Source organism: Spodoptera frugiperda, chromosome 9, assembly GCF_023101765.2.
Source record: "Spodoptera frugiperda isolate SF20-4 chromosome 9, AGI-APGP_CSIRO_Sfru_2.0, whole genome shotgun sequence".
Classification (NCBI taxonomy): Eukaryota; Metazoa; Arthropoda; class Insecta; order Lepidoptera; family Noctuidae; genus Spodoptera; species Spodoptera frugiperda.
In genome coordinates this window covers 704,208-718,966 of record NC_064220.1, presented here as the reverse complement: position 1 = coordinate 718,966, position 14,759 = coordinate 704,208, and the positions used below count along the sequence as shown (strand labels likewise).

Genomic DNA, 14,759 nt, shown 5'->3' with positions numbered 1-14,759 from the left:
TTTTGATAAAAGCACAACGTTCCTCTACATCCAATGAATAAAAATAAAGTCTCTCGGTAGAATAACAAATAGAAAACAAATTCTACTTACTTTTAAATTATTCTACTTAATTAATTTAAATAAATCCTTCATATACATACCGTTGAATTAATATTTTTATTAAAATATTCTCTAGAGTGAAAATGATCGCACGATCAAATTGTTACTTATAAAAAAGTTAGATGGCGTTAATTTAAATATTTTTTCACTCCGTCTTCCATTTAGATAATTTTCTAGCCACAGAAGCTCAGACAAAACAGTTTACCTAAAGGAAATCGTATACCTACCATGACTAGGTCTTCATACTTCATCTTCATGATTGGATTTTAGCATCAAACTATTTATTCACAATCCTAATTAATAATTCGTATGGCTTACAAACTTATTTTTTCTCGTAAATGTTTAGATCTAAAGACGACGAAAGGTCACACACCACTGTCCATAGGTACTAATGGCTTGAACACCTGCATTTAATTAATAACAATTCATTATTGTGTAGCATAATAATTACTTTTCATCTCTGTTTACAACGTGCATATGTCTGCTTATCCCTATCTTGAAACATTAAAGCGTAATGTTATGGTACAAATTTTTATCAAAATTCATATTTTTTTGCAAATAATATAAAATTTCACAATAGTAACACACTTATGAAGCTTAAAATAATACTTATCATGTTTATATTTTAAATGTGTATCAATAATAATTAATTTTAGTTACATGAGTAACATTTTCAGCATAATAATTTCAGTAGAATCTTTTAAAATCGAATACAAAAAGAAATGTTTGCATCCCTGGTGGGGATCGAACCCACGACCTTTGGATTAGAAGTCCAACGCGCTATCCTCTGCGCCACAGGGACTGATACATGACATGTTAAAATTTCTATCCACTATCTACTAAGTGAATATATACAATACAGTTTGCATATTTTACAATTTAAAATTGTAATATACATTTTAAAATACTTTTATGTTTATCAAATATTTCTAAAACTGGTTTTTTAATGTTTTATAAGTAAAGAGTATGGTTATTTTTATCGTTTGTCCGTTGTCATATTTTCAACCGGAAATGTCAACAAACAGAACAAATGTCAAAAATCTGTGTTTGGGAAGTTTGAAATTTCCAGTAATTTATTAAATTATTTCTCATAAATTTATAATGTAGGCACAATTTCTGTTACGGATAACTATAAAACAGTTAAAACAATAAAATGGAAAGTGGAATTACGAAAGAATTTACGCCGCCCATTGCAGAAACGCAAAATGTGGATAACGCCGACTCTGCAGACTCCTTTCAGTCATTCATTTACGAATTATTTGAAAAGAATGGTGTACTCAATGACTTAAGGGCGTACTTACGTGGCCACATTGTTAATGTTATCAAAAGTGCACAAACTGGTGAGAAATATTCGTTAAATAATTTGCCATTTATCTCTACTTTTCAAAGCCGGCGTCCTGTCGTTCCAGGGATAAAACGTACCGTTCCAAGCACTATCCCTTGTCTGTCTCTTTTCCACTTGCACGAATTTGTATCTTCTGTCTTTGTTTTGATTGCTATGTTTTTGTTTTCGTTTTTTGTTTGTTGGAAATCAAGTTGTTTGTTTATGGAAATGAAGTTGTTATTTTTGTAAACTTATTATTTTAGGATTAAGAGGAGTTTTATTACTAAAAACAATGTTTACTACATTGTTTTTTAGTAATAAAACTCCCTCTAGTATTACTGTATCTATTAATTAAGATATTTTGCTATTAATTCTAATTGTAATTCAATATTAATAGCTGACAATGATGAATGGAATAACAGATGTCTCAGTAAGTTAAATTCTTAAAATTCTTTTTGTTTTGTAGGAGACCCACACCCATGTCAGAAACACTTCACGCAACGTTTGGAGCTAAAATACCAAGCCGTCAACATCCTAATAGCTGAATATCTGATGAGACTGGTAAGTGATAACAAAATATTTTCTGTTCTCCGACATAGTTGACATAAATACTTCTTTTAGCTTTTTATTAATCCATATTAGAGTGCTTTTCTACTAGAGATGTGCTATGCTACATTGCTGTGAATGTGTTTGGATTCCACCGATCATATTTTTATTGGTTGAAACTCAATACTCATAGCATAGCACTGGTGAAAACGGACTCAGCTAAGCTATATTTTTTACATAGATTTGGCATCGCATACTGGAGCTGCACATTTTCCTCGCACAGCTACATACTTTAGTATCAGTGGAAACAGTCACATTGTTTCACAGCTTAGCTATTACATCTTCATAGCATAGCACATCTCTGGTGGAAAAGCACTCTAAGATACAGGCAAGGTATTATCTATTAACTATCCAATATAATACATTTTGATGTTCATATGAGCATCTGAGGAAGTGAATAATGCTAATCATATTTATCTTTCTTTTAGTAATAGTGTTGAACACAAAATAATAATCTTTAGTTAATAATTTTATTGTTTTGCAGGAATTCAGCTACAGTTTTTCTGTATTTGTATCAGAAATACCTTTAGCTAATATGGTATTTGGATTTGCCAAGGCTATGATGGAGCGGAGATCTGAGAATAAGATGGATATGAGGTTCAAGGAGTCCGATATCTGGTCTATACTTAACTACTTAGGTGAGACTTATAACAAATATAATAACCAAAGCTGTTTAATGTTTCTAAACTTCCCTTTCTTTCGTCCATCTGCCCCGAAGAAATACTGAAACTGTTTAACTTCAAGTGGATATCAATAATACCTTAAATTCGTAACTGAAACCTGTGATAAATGTTAGGACGTTTTTAGATATGTATTACATGTTTTTTATTGTATAAGCCGATAGTAGACGGATCTACTGATAGTAAGCAATCGCCGCCGCCCATGGACACCCGAAACACCAGAGGCGTTACAAGTGCGTTGCCGGCCTTTTGAGGGTTGGGAAAACGAGGATTGGGAAGATTGGAGTGGGGAGTAATTGGAAGTGGTATCACGTCGGTCGAGTCGGCCCATTCGTGCCGAAGCATGGCTCTCCCACACTTAAATGTATAGTAGTTTTTAGAACAGTTGGCTTTCTGGTTTACATTTTAAAAGTAGCTTTGATTCCAAACTTTTCAGGCGTACAGTGTGACTCTGAGCATGCAGCGAATGTGGTGGAGATGTACAAGAATGACAAACAGAATCCTCTGCTGCTCTGTATACTCAAGTGTATGCCCTTGTACAAGGAGAATGTGGGGCTGCCACAGGGTAAGAAAATAATGTAGTGTGACATCTTTATTTGTCTTAATAAAGTAACTGTCTCAAGTGTTCATAAATGCCAACACCGCGCAATGGGTCTGAGGTCGGATGCCCTAGATCTAGCAATGTTTTTAGGGCTTTTCGGTTTAGCTGCGGACTACCTAGCGGATTACCGGGGCTCTGAACAAAAAAGCAGGAGTAGGAGCGGAGTGGTTTTAGTCAGTAAGACTCTGACACTCCCTCTCGCCTCACTCAGGCAGGAGAAGTCATTGGATGATTTTCCTCCCGTAAAAAAAGCGCTCAGTTCTCAGTTGTCTCAGAGCAATAGCACAGTTTCCATTACATAGGGTTTTTGACATGAGTACTGAACCATTGGTGCTGTATTGTAATCTCTATCAGATTGGCAATAAGGCTGCATTTCCAATAGGATTGCACAAAATCTGTCCACTAGAGGAGCAAGAGATTTTGTGCAATCCTATTGGTTAATATTTCACTAATTCTCTGCTCCACTACCTGTTTCCGTTCCGGTGGAGGCAGCCTAAAGTTACACACATCCAATAACGACTAATCCACAAATGTTAGTCTGTTAAGCTTAATATAGTAATCTATTCTATATTACTCCTTGTTCAACAGTGTCATCAGAAGATACTCTATCAAGTGTACAGTCAGTAGAAAGCATTGAGAAGAGGCCTCAAAGTAAACCAACAGGCCTCCCCGACAAATGTCGCCATTACCTGTTCTGCAAGACTTGCCAGAACAAGATGTACCGGCTCAAGGAAATGTATAAGAGGAAGAAGAAGTACATAGCTAAGGTAAGAAGTTTCTAGAATCTTCTATTCTGCTGGTAGAGCGAATTTGAACTTTATTGTATAGGTGTTTAGGATCAGTTTTGATTGACAGTGTTACATTTTTTGGCTGATTTGGATTAATAGTTGCCAAGTAAAATTGGAAGATGTTTGAGACAGGCTTCGGCACTAATGGGCTGACCCGACTGGATTGATAACACAGCCGCACAGAAAACCGATGTGAAACAATGCTTGCGTTGTATTTCGTTGTGTGAGTGAGGTTACAAGAGGCCCAATTACCAAAATCTTGCCAATTCCCATTCCTCCTACAACCTCCAAAATACAACAAGCAGGTACAACATTTGTAGCGCCACTGGTGTTTCGTGTGGTGGCGATTGCTTACCATCAGGTGATTCGTCTGCTCGTTTACCGGCTTATAACATAATAAAAAAAGGGTGGCCGGCAGCGGTGTCTGATAAACCTGAATCTTTTAATCAACAACCACTCAAACGCCTGCCAAGTTTAGATATTACTATGTCAAACCCTCTATTTGTAGAAAAGGTCTATAGTCCACCAGTAAATAGTCTCACGCTGTAGTTAATATAAGTTTTTTATCGGAACACTTTACTATGATTTTATTTCAGACTTGTAAAGATAGTGCGAATATGAACCCTGCTAACCTGGCGAGTCTTGTAAACAACATCAACGCTATGGAGAAAAGCCTCATTGAAGAGGTCTTTAATACTTGCTTTATTATCACTTATGTTGTATTGTTAACTCACCTATTGTACCTAATTACCTGTATGTATTGTACCTACCTATGAAAAATGTATCAGAGAAATTGTAAACATGTATTTTTTAATTGAGCAACAATGTAGTTTCTAGCTCGTGCTTCTCCATTCGAAGCTACACTTTGAAACGAGTACTTAGCTTCACTGACTCACAGACTATTATGTATTTATTTAGTTATTTGTCGACATTTCAAAAGTTCCGGCTTTACGCTTTAATTGGAATATAACTCGTCGGTGCTCATATCTATGGGCCCTTGACGTGGCTTGTTATAAGTCGGGTTACCTTGACAGTTACAGAGTATGTCGTACAACATGTTTAGTGTGTCTCACGATAGTTACGATGCTTTATTGGTGTTTACATTTACAATATTAGTTCATTATAATAACTTTAAATTGAAACGTCATCACAGGTTTCGGTGTGTAGAAATCATTAGAATAACCTAAAAGTATTGTGCATTTACTAACTTCTTTTCTAGTTTTAAAAGTATATTAACTGAAATTCACGGATATTTTTAGTGATTTGAAAAACCGTGATTTTTAATTAATTTACTATGTCTCACGATAGTTATTATTAAAAGTAAATAGTAAAATAATGTTCTTATTGTAGATGTTCCAACAACTGAAGTGTGTGTACGAGACGGAGATGGAAATGGTAAAGATTGAAGAAGAGAAGAAAGTGAAACGGTCGATGGCCTCACACGCTATCAAACTGCAGAAGAAACGGGATGAGGTCAGTATAGTATCCTTAGTACGAGTTTGCTTTACGTTGAACGAAAATGGAATATACAAGAGACTCTAATTGGTGGCTTTATTCGTGCTGGCCAATCAGAGCGCCGAACGCGCTTTCGTTTCGATTACTTTAAATGTAAAGTAAACTCATACTAAGGGTACAGTCATAAAGCCATATTCACATTGTTGGAGATATTACAGCACGCCTGCATTACTGCACGGTTAGCGCAGTGGCTGGCTAACCAGCTGCCGCGTTATGTGTAACAATTGCCCTACGGAGCAACTTTTTGTACCTATGATCCAGAAATTGTTGTTTCGGGTCAAGGTGTCATTTAATCTACACTAATATTATAAAGAGGAAAACTTTGTTTGTTTGGTTGTACCGAATAGGCTCAAAAACTACTGGACCGATTTTAAAAATTCTTTCACCATTCGAAAGCTACATTATCCACGAGTAACATAGGCTATATTTTAATTTAGAAAAAAATAGGGTTCCGTGAGATATTTGGATTTTTCGGACACAAACTGAACAAAATCAACCAAAGAAGTTACTTATTTTGCGTACGCTGCCTAAACTACAAAAGATAGAACCATAAAATGTTATAATTAATTGTAGATCTTATAAATATCTACAAAAAAGTCCGCGACACACTATACCTATCTATGTCGAGTGAGGCACAACAACCACATTTTTGTTTAAAAATCTTAATTTTCTTTTTGGACTACATTTAAACGCGTTTATTTTACTCATGCTATTAATCCTTATCAAAATAAATTATTTCATCAATAAGTACAGTTTATGTTGATAATATTTGGTCTTTGAATGATTAAAATTGGACGTTTGGTTTTGAAGTTGTGGTGAAATTAAAATATTATAAATATTTCTGCTGCACGGCCCGTTGCAAAGTGGACGTCGCCAAGGCCAAGGGTGCGCGTGCGGGTCATATTTAATATATTATAAATGCGAAAGTAACTCTGTCTGTCTGTCTGTCTGTTACGCTTACGCCGTTACGCCTAACCCTGTAAACCGAACATTTTGAAGAAATTTGGTACAGAGATAGAATAGACTCTGAAGAACAACATAGACTACTTTTTATTGCAAAAAATAGGGGAGAATGGGTAAAAATAAGGTATGAATGGTCTTATGGAAATTCGACATTTTTAAAGCTGTAACAGTGAAACTTTGTATTTAGACACTTAATAGGGAACGAAAGAACATAGGCTACTTTTTATAGCGAATAAAAAGGGTAGAAGGCGTTTTAATTTTGACCACCAACCACGCGGACGAAGTCGCGGGCAAAAGCTAGTCTATTATATAAAAATAAGTCGGGTTTTCCTTCCTGACGCTATAACTCCAGAACGCACGAACCGATTTCCACGGTTTTGCATTCGATGGAAAGGTAACGGGTTCCGTGATGTTTATAGCAAAGAAAACTAAAAAAAAAAAAAAACAAGAAAAGAGCAGGTGGCGAAACGGAGTTCGCTGGGTTTGCTAGTTTGTAATAAAAATGAAAGGATCTTAGTAGGTTTAGGGAGCTTTATTCTGTCTACCTTCATTCTGGATACAAAAGAGCATGAGTCTATAGAGTATTTATATTTAAAAGACATAATTTGCATCGGTCAGATGGAGGAGAAGTTCAAGGCTCGCGAGTTGGAGTTGGAGCGTCGCGTGGCTGCGAAGAAGCAGTTCCTGTGGGGGCTGGCGCGGGCGCTGCGGACCCAGCACGCCAACATGGCGCGCGCCATGAGGGACGTCAAGTCCGAGACGCATAGGCTCGAACTTAAGGTAATATCATCAGCTTTTTATCAATATCTAATCTTACTAATATTATAAATGTGAAAGTTTGTGTGTTTGTGTGTTACCTAATCATGTTAAAAAGGCTGAAGGGATTTAGATGAAATTTCTAACAGAGGTAGACTATGGTTTAGAATAACAAAAGAAAAATGCCCAGTAGGTAATGCTTTGCCGGACTCGGACATCGAATCCGAGACCCCTTGCCCAACAATCGTACTTGCATCTTGTGGCCAATGCCAATAGGAATCCACACTTCCATTTAATAATAGTTTTCTTTTTTGTACATCTCTTCTTATTTTTTTTTCTTCCTTTTATTTCAATTTTATTTTTATAATTCTATATTTTGTGTGTATTAATGTAATTGGTTCATTAAACCGTGTTAACATATTAATAATAATAAATAAATAAATAAATTTTACAGGAGGACAGTCTAAAAACCCAGCTAGCGGAAGCAGAACAGATTCTAAAGAAACGCGGCGAAGAGATGCGTCTACAGATATCAAACGAACTCACAGTCTTAGAGGGACACCTGGAATCTATGAAGAAAGAGAGAGAAGGCATCACGAAAGAGAAGTCCGAATTAGAAAATATGAAAACAGTACAAAATACACCGAGCAAGGTCTTAAAAGACCATGATATGGAATCTCAGGAGGTCCATTCTCACTATGATTTACTCAAGAATGAGTTGGCAATACTCAAGAAGTATCTAGAATCATCGAAACTTTCTGCCAAGTGTGTCATAGAAAGGGGAACGATTACGGAGCCCATGCAGTTTGATTCCCAAGTTACTGTGACACTGAACAATAGTCAGGGCAATGACAAATGTTCGAAAAGCGACGACGTTGATGATAAAGTGAAAACCAATCAGCTCGTCAATGATTTCAGGAAGAAAAATGTTAATTTTAGTCAGGTATGTTTAATACGTATTACTACTTACTTAAGGTCCTATTGTCCGAATACAGAAACGCTACTTAATTTTAAGACGCTCTCAAAACTAGTTCTGCCCTTATCAATTCTTTATAAAAAGACAGAGATAGTACGATATTTAAGCACAACTTAAAATGAGTAGCATTTCGGGCCTATGTCCCCTACATGGGGCAGTTAGCGTCCACATAGGTCTTCCATTTCGACCGGTCTTGAACTTCCCACTTCACTTCTCTCCATGTTGATGGCCGCCGTTTCCGCCACTACAGTACATCGCCAGGTTTGCCGAGGACGGCTACGCTTCCTTTCCCCCCCTTTTTGAGGGGGGGGGGTCAGACTCTGGGGATTCCACTGTAAGGAAAGCGGCTCCCGGAGCTGCGGACTACCTAGCGGGTTTACCGGGGCTCCGACTCGAAAAGCAGAAGTAAGAACGGGGTGGTTTTTAGTCAGTAAGAGTCTGACACTCCCTCTCGCCTCGCCCAGGGCGGGAAGAGACATTCAATGATTTCCCCCCCTTAAAAAAAAAGAACTCTAAGGAAACTCAAAACCGCACGCAAGTTGCTAGTTTGAGAATAATAGAAATCTATATTCTCATACATATTACTAGCCGCTTCCGCGCGGTATCACCCGCTCTGCTTGGTCATAGCGTGATGTTTTATAGCCTATAGCCTTTCTCGATAAATGGACTACCCAACACAAAAATAATCTTACAAATCGAACCACTAGTTCCGGAGATTAGCGCGTTCACACAAACAAACAAACTCTTCAGCTTTATAATATTAAAGCTTTATAATATTATAGTATAGATTTTACTTTTGTATATATGTTTTAATCTGTAATTATTTTCTAGTCGAATTTAGACGAGCTCTACCGCGAGAGAAGTAGAGACCGCAGTCGGTCGTCGTTGTCGAGCGAGGCGGGGGACAATGCGGCGCCCGAGCTGGACCTCGAGCGGGGACGGAACAGGGACCTCATACAACGGCTGCGGGAGGAGAACGATAGACTCAAGGCGTTTGCTAGACAGGTAATTGTGGAGACGGTCTTTTATAGTTGTTGTTTAACCCGTCGTGTGCCGCAGAACGCAGATGTACGCGAGACACAATGTATTTTCTATTGTTGTAAACGAAAGGTTAAGTTACTTATTTGTTTAAATGACTAACTTAAATTTAGTGATTGACGTGAAACAAGGCTTGCGTTGTGTTTCGTTGTGTGACTGAAGAGGCCCAAACCCCGATTCCCCAACAACCCCTAAATTCTTAACTCCAAAAGGCTGGCAACGCGGTTGTAACGTCGGCGATTGCTTATCTTCAGGTGATCCGTGAGACCGTTTACCGGTTTATACTATAAAAAGAGGTATTGAGTATATGATAGTTTAAGATGTGGTATTTTGGAATCAGTACGATCATGAGAAGTTCAAGAAAAGACCTTTTTAAAGGCCGGTAACGTATGTCCGTAGGGCGCTTGTCATTTATCATCAGGATATTTACCTGTTCATTTGCTCCAAAATCATTAAGAAAGTTTTGTTTATGCCGTATTTCAGCAACGCTCCCACATGGAGCACATAGAGCGGGGCCCGGTCCCCCTGCAGGCGGGCGCGCGGCCCCGCACCGCGCCCCCCGCCGCCGTCACGCATATATACAAGTTAGTATATTACTCATACTGTGGTATTGGAACTCATGTGCTCTATACTAATTTATTGAGAACCTAATACAGGTTCACATTATTATAGAGAACTACTCAGCCAATGGCGTAGCGTGCCTTGGCGACTATTATTGGAGCTTTTTTTTTAAGCGGTAAAATCGTCCAGTGACTTTTCCCGTCCGGTCTTTCAAACCCCACAGAGGGGATTTACCGATGCTATAACAACGAGCTCATGTTTGGGGCCCTTTATGACAACCTTAATATTCCTAAAGTTGCTGCCAACTTTTTTAAAGCATTCTTTATACGAAAAAAAGGAATTAATTATTTGAACTAGCGATGCCTCAGCACATTTTAAGTCGTATAAACCAGAGCCTTTAGATAATGACTTTCAAAACCTTATCAGGTGTGTCAGAGAACGATGCTATCCAGTTTTCCATTTTATTTCCCGTCAGTAGTGCGAGCGTGAACACTTTGAACGTGGGTTGGCGGAAGGGCGCGGGCGAGGAGCTGAGCATCTTCAGCAACGCACAGCCGCGCATACTGGTGCCCGGGGACACGCTGCCCTTCATTGGGGTGCTCCGGGATAGACATGGGAATGCTAGGAGGTAAGCATTTTATAGAAATAATTATATAAGGTGTTTCAGTGTTTAGAAGTTGGGCGTAGGAAAAATAGGGGCCTAAGAGAAAGAAAGAAAAAAAAGACACACTTTATTTGTACCGTTGTAAGATACTGCTGGCAAAACAAGAAAATAATAAAAAATACACGGTGCAAAAAGGCCAGTGTTAATAAAAAAACGGTCACATATTTTCGCAGCTTAGCTATTACATCTTCGTAGCATAGCTACACAGCACATCTCTGATGGAAAAACACACTTACCGGTATTTTACTAAACTGATTATTCTATAATATGTTGGTACATAGGTCTCCAATAGGGTCGCGGTCGGCTCGCTCCCGCGTCTGGCCCCTGGCCGGAGTGACCAAACGGGCCACCTCGCCGCTACGGGACAGGCTCAGTAAGTTTATCTCAATACTATCTGAAAATTATGCCCAGTCTGTACCCTTAGTACGTCCTAAGGTCCTCCTCAAAAAAACTGTTTGTTTATGCTAACTATAAATGCATGATGCGAGGATTATCTTTCAACATCTACTTGTACAATATGCTATCAAAATAATAGATTTACCTAATTTTTGCTTTTGCACGTAAACACGTGCAAAAGCGTTTGTTAGTTTCGCTGCTTCTAAACAGAAGTAGGTACAAAGCATAAATAATGTGTAGTTCTAGGTTCGCCCGGCAGCAGTGGGCAACACATGAGCGGCGCGTCCGGCTCCCTGCAGCAAGACGACGACGCGTACAACTCGTCGCCGTGGTAAGTTTAAGTACTTACTTTAAAAAGAAATACTATATTTTTAATTACTTAAAACTAATTCATCAGCCATCAATCTTATCACAAAACCTTAAACATTCACGACATACATCCTTCCATCTCGCTGCGAATAAATCACACTCTGGTGCGGACGTCAAGAGAGCATTGATCATCGTCAATGCTTGAACGAGTGGAGAATTTGCAGTTCAGACGGTCGGGACAGCCAGTAATGGATGCTTGCGCGGCCTAAGCTAATGTTTTAGAACTGCAGGCACAAACAACCGTACCACTTGCGCCACCAGCAATATATAGTATGCAATATACAATAGGCTCACCTACTATTACATGGGACTTGTAACACAAATGGTGAAAAGTGGGTGTACACTGTATAGTGGCATTACGTGCCGTAATGTGCACCTCTGCCTACCCCTTCGGGGATGGAAAGCGTGATGTTGATTATAGTATGCAAGTAAAGTGCAATTTACTCATATAAGGTACAATGTCACCATGCGTATCTTCCAAAGGTGGACATAAATAGAACACCATAACACAATGGTATTAATCTTTTCATCCATACTTGTCGGAAATAGCCCGGAGGCACGGCCACTTCTTTTCAGATATAACCAACGGACTTTCCCCATGACGATGAATTTCCATCAAGTGATCTGTCTGCTCGTTTGCTATCAAAAAAATTGTATTCATAACCAAATACCCTATCTAGAGCACGCCTTACTGTACAGTCTAGTCAATTATTTTTTATGGTATAAACCGCTAAACTAGCATACGGATCAACTGATGGTAAGTAATCGTCGTCGCTCAAGGACACCCGAAACATCAGATGCGTTGCCAGCCTTTTGGAGGTCAGGAATTTAAGGGTTGTCGAAATAAGGGAATCGGAGATTGGGGATCTCACTCACACAACGAAACACAACGTAAGCGTTTTCTCACGTCGGTTTTCTGTGAGGTCGTGGTATCACTCCGGCCGAGCCGGCCCATTCGTACTGAAGCATGGCGCTCCCACAAAATCTCTCCATTAAATAAGTATCGCTCATAACAATGTGGTTTTAGTGAACACCGGCCGCGCACTGCTATGAGCTTAGAAATGCACAGAGACAGAGACAAGAGTCCCAAGTCTGTACTCCGGGAGGCTAAGGAGAAACTACGGAGGTAAATGTAGTTAGATGAGGATAGAACAGACTGTAGAGGATAGTTGTAGTTTAGAGCTTGTCGCTAATAGCTCTAGGATACTTTTACTTTTTCCTCTTGGTTCGTGAATTGTATGTATGTATTTATTAATTACACGACACCTAACACGTCCCTATAACAACTACTTATGGTCATATCTTATTCGCTACAAATAAACATCTCTTCTCGTTATAAACGTAGTATTTTTTTTTTTAACTTTGCGTCACTCTAGGCTTTTCTCCTGTATCGTGGGTGCGTTTACAAACATACAAGTTCACATACACATGACACCCAGACCCTAAACAACAGTTTGTGGATCACACAAAGAGTTGCTCCGTGTGGGAATCGAACCCGTACCACGTTGCATGGCAGCCAATTGCCCAGCCACCGCGCTAACCGTGCAGTCAGTCATCTCTTCTCTTTATAATCGTAGCATTTTATTAATTTTTGCAGCCGTGACAGCGTAATAAGCAGTCCTCCTGTACTGCCTCGTGATAAAAGTCCCAATGCAGTGCTGCGCGAGGCCAAGCAGCGCCTGCGCAAGTTGGAGATAGAAGCCGAAGCCGTTGAGAAGTCATACCTCGACTTCCGACGGAAGCAGTCTGAACTACGACTCGAGAGGAATGCACGCAGGCAGCAAGAAGCAAGTGACGAAGTTGCTCATACACTACTTGTCGGTTAGTTGCAAACATTACTTCAATTCATGTTATTTTATTATTGTAGATGTCAGCATTCAAGTCATTTTTCCTACAGTTCCAGACGTAAAATCGAAACGAAGCCAATCACTAAAGAAACTAGACGAGCCCAGCACCAATGAGAGAGAACAACCACTGACAGACGTACACAAGTCCGTCCGCACCGACTTCGACAACTATATCCGCGAGTACAAGAACAAGTTCAACATCGGCGAGACACACTTCCGAAGCAAACCTACTGTTGGGGAGAAAGTTAAACCCATCCCCGGAGCATACTCTAACTCTAAACATAGCGACTGCAAGGAACAAAGTGAGCCTCAAGAGAATTACCTTGAGCAGCCGCTCATAGAGTTCAGGAAGCTATACACGTCTGCCAGACACCTACGTCGGGAGGACGCCGACACCAAGTCCAACAGCAGGAGCCTTCACTCAGGGAACACCAGCGGCACCGAGGACTCCGCTCGACAGGAAGCCATTAAAAAAGTCAAAAATAAAAAACAAGCCGAACTAGAAATACTGAAACAGAACCTTAGCAAGATGTACAACTTGACCAATGACAACCTCGATTTCAACATACTTGCGGACGCACCGGAACACGAGAACTGTCAGGAAGTCGCTCAGGTTGTAGAGGAGAATGTACTGAGGGTGGAGGTGGAGAGCACGAGTGAACAGAACAACCTGAAGTCGAAGACGCAGGACTTGTTGCTTGTAGTGCAGAGCTCGGTGACGGCGCACGAGATGACTCTAGCCTGCGGCGAGGCGGCGCCCGACGACGGTTCCCCGCAGGTCACCATCGTCGTCAGCCCGGCCGGCAGCCGCCCGCGCCTCGCCCCGGCGGCCGAGGCAGGCCTGGCCGCGCGCTCGCCATCAGCCGGCCTGAGCTCGCCATCCCCACCTCCATCGCGCCGCCGCCGCAGCATATCCCCCGAACAAGCCGCCCACCTCACCCGCAACGATGTCCTCGACGCCATCTTCCACGCAGACCCCGACCAACAGATCTCTAGCGTCCAAATGCAACTGGAACTTTCCAAAGAAGTTCTGGACGACTCAAACAGCGATTACGGGAAGGGCGAGTATGCGGACGACTTCTCAGCCGACGTGGACAACTACAACAGCCGGTCTGACTACGAGAATAACTCGCCGATATCTCTGCCCAAGACGTCTGAGGACGAGAACTTCTGGGACTCGTAAATTTGAACCTACTTTATTTATAACCTCTTGTTGTCGAGTATACTATGGGACCAGTACTTTATAAACATTGGTTTTTATGTTTTGCTTGCACATAACAAAAATGTTCAGTTTTTGTGACCAAATATAGAAATCGCTCTTTTCCTTTGAAAGTGTATGAATATGTTACTGGATCAAATGTACATGTATCATATCTATTTAGTCCGTCAGTTAGGTAATGAAAAGATATTAGATACGTATTTTTATTGGAGCATAAAACGTAGACAAAAGTGACGTCACGTGATATTTCAAATCAATATATCGTAGAAAGTATTTATTTCTGTAAGAAAATAAAAAAAATACGTGTCTAATGTCTCATAATAATCTACAAGACGGACATTAAAATAAATATTAATC

The 14,759-nt window shown here is 39.9% G+C and overlaps 1 protein-coding gene and 1 non-coding gene across 5 annotated transcripts; one reads left to right on the top strand and one right to left on the bottom strand.

Moving 5' to 3' along the window:
* Positions 1-828: 828 nt before the first annotated feature.
* On the bottom strand, positions 829-901 carry Trnar-ucu (transfer RNA arginine (anticodon UCU)). Its single transcript has one exon. It is a non-coding gene; the product is annotated as a tRNA-Arg (tRNA).
* A 207-nt stretch (positions 902-1,108) lies between these two features.
* On the top strand, positions 1,109-14,431 carry LOC118271016 (uncharacterized). 4 transcript variants are annotated; one of them, XM_050695856.1, is made up of 17 exons: positions 1,110-1,439; positions 1,890-1,984; positions 2,514-2,667; positions 3,146-3,274; positions 3,899-4,077; positions 4,695-4,784; positions 5,449-5,571; positions 7,195-7,356; positions 7,787-8,275; positions 9,140-9,313; positions 9,830-9,930; positions 10,386-10,535; positions 10,853-10,944; positions 11,208-11,298; positions 12,364-12,462; positions 12,934-13,157; positions 13,234-14,431. In XM_050695856.1, the coding sequence occupies exons 1-17, from the start codon at positions 1,253-1,255 to the stop codon at positions 14,364-14,366; spliced, it is 3,672 nt and encodes a 1,223-aa protein (XP_050551813.1). In that variant the 5' UTR covers positions 1,110-1,252; the 3' UTR covers positions 14,367-14,431. The 4 variants fall into 4 exon arrangements, with proteins under 4 accessions (XP_050551815.1, XP_050551813.1, XP_050551814.1 ...); XM_050695857.1 differs by having other exon boundaries at positions 10,383-10,535; positions 11,214-11,298; XM_050695855.1 differs by having other exon boundaries at positions 10,383-10,535.
* The last annotated feature ends 328 nt before the right edge of the window (positions 14,432-14,759 follow it).

Bases quoted from the DNA above. Each gene is read 5' to 3' on its own strand.
- LOC118271016 (XM_050695855.1), top strand. From the start codon at position 1,253: ATGGAAAGTGGAATTACGAAAGAATTTACGCCGCCCATTGCAGAAACG. The intron at 5,572-7,194 runs GTCAGTATAGTA...TGCATCGGTCAG, and splicing joins TGCAGAAGAAACGGGATGAG to ATGGAGGAGAAGTTCAAGGC. The intron at 10,945-11,207 runs GTAAGTTTATCT...AATAATGTGTAG, and splicing joins GCCGCTACGGGACAGGCTCA to TTCTAGGTTCGCCCGGCAGC.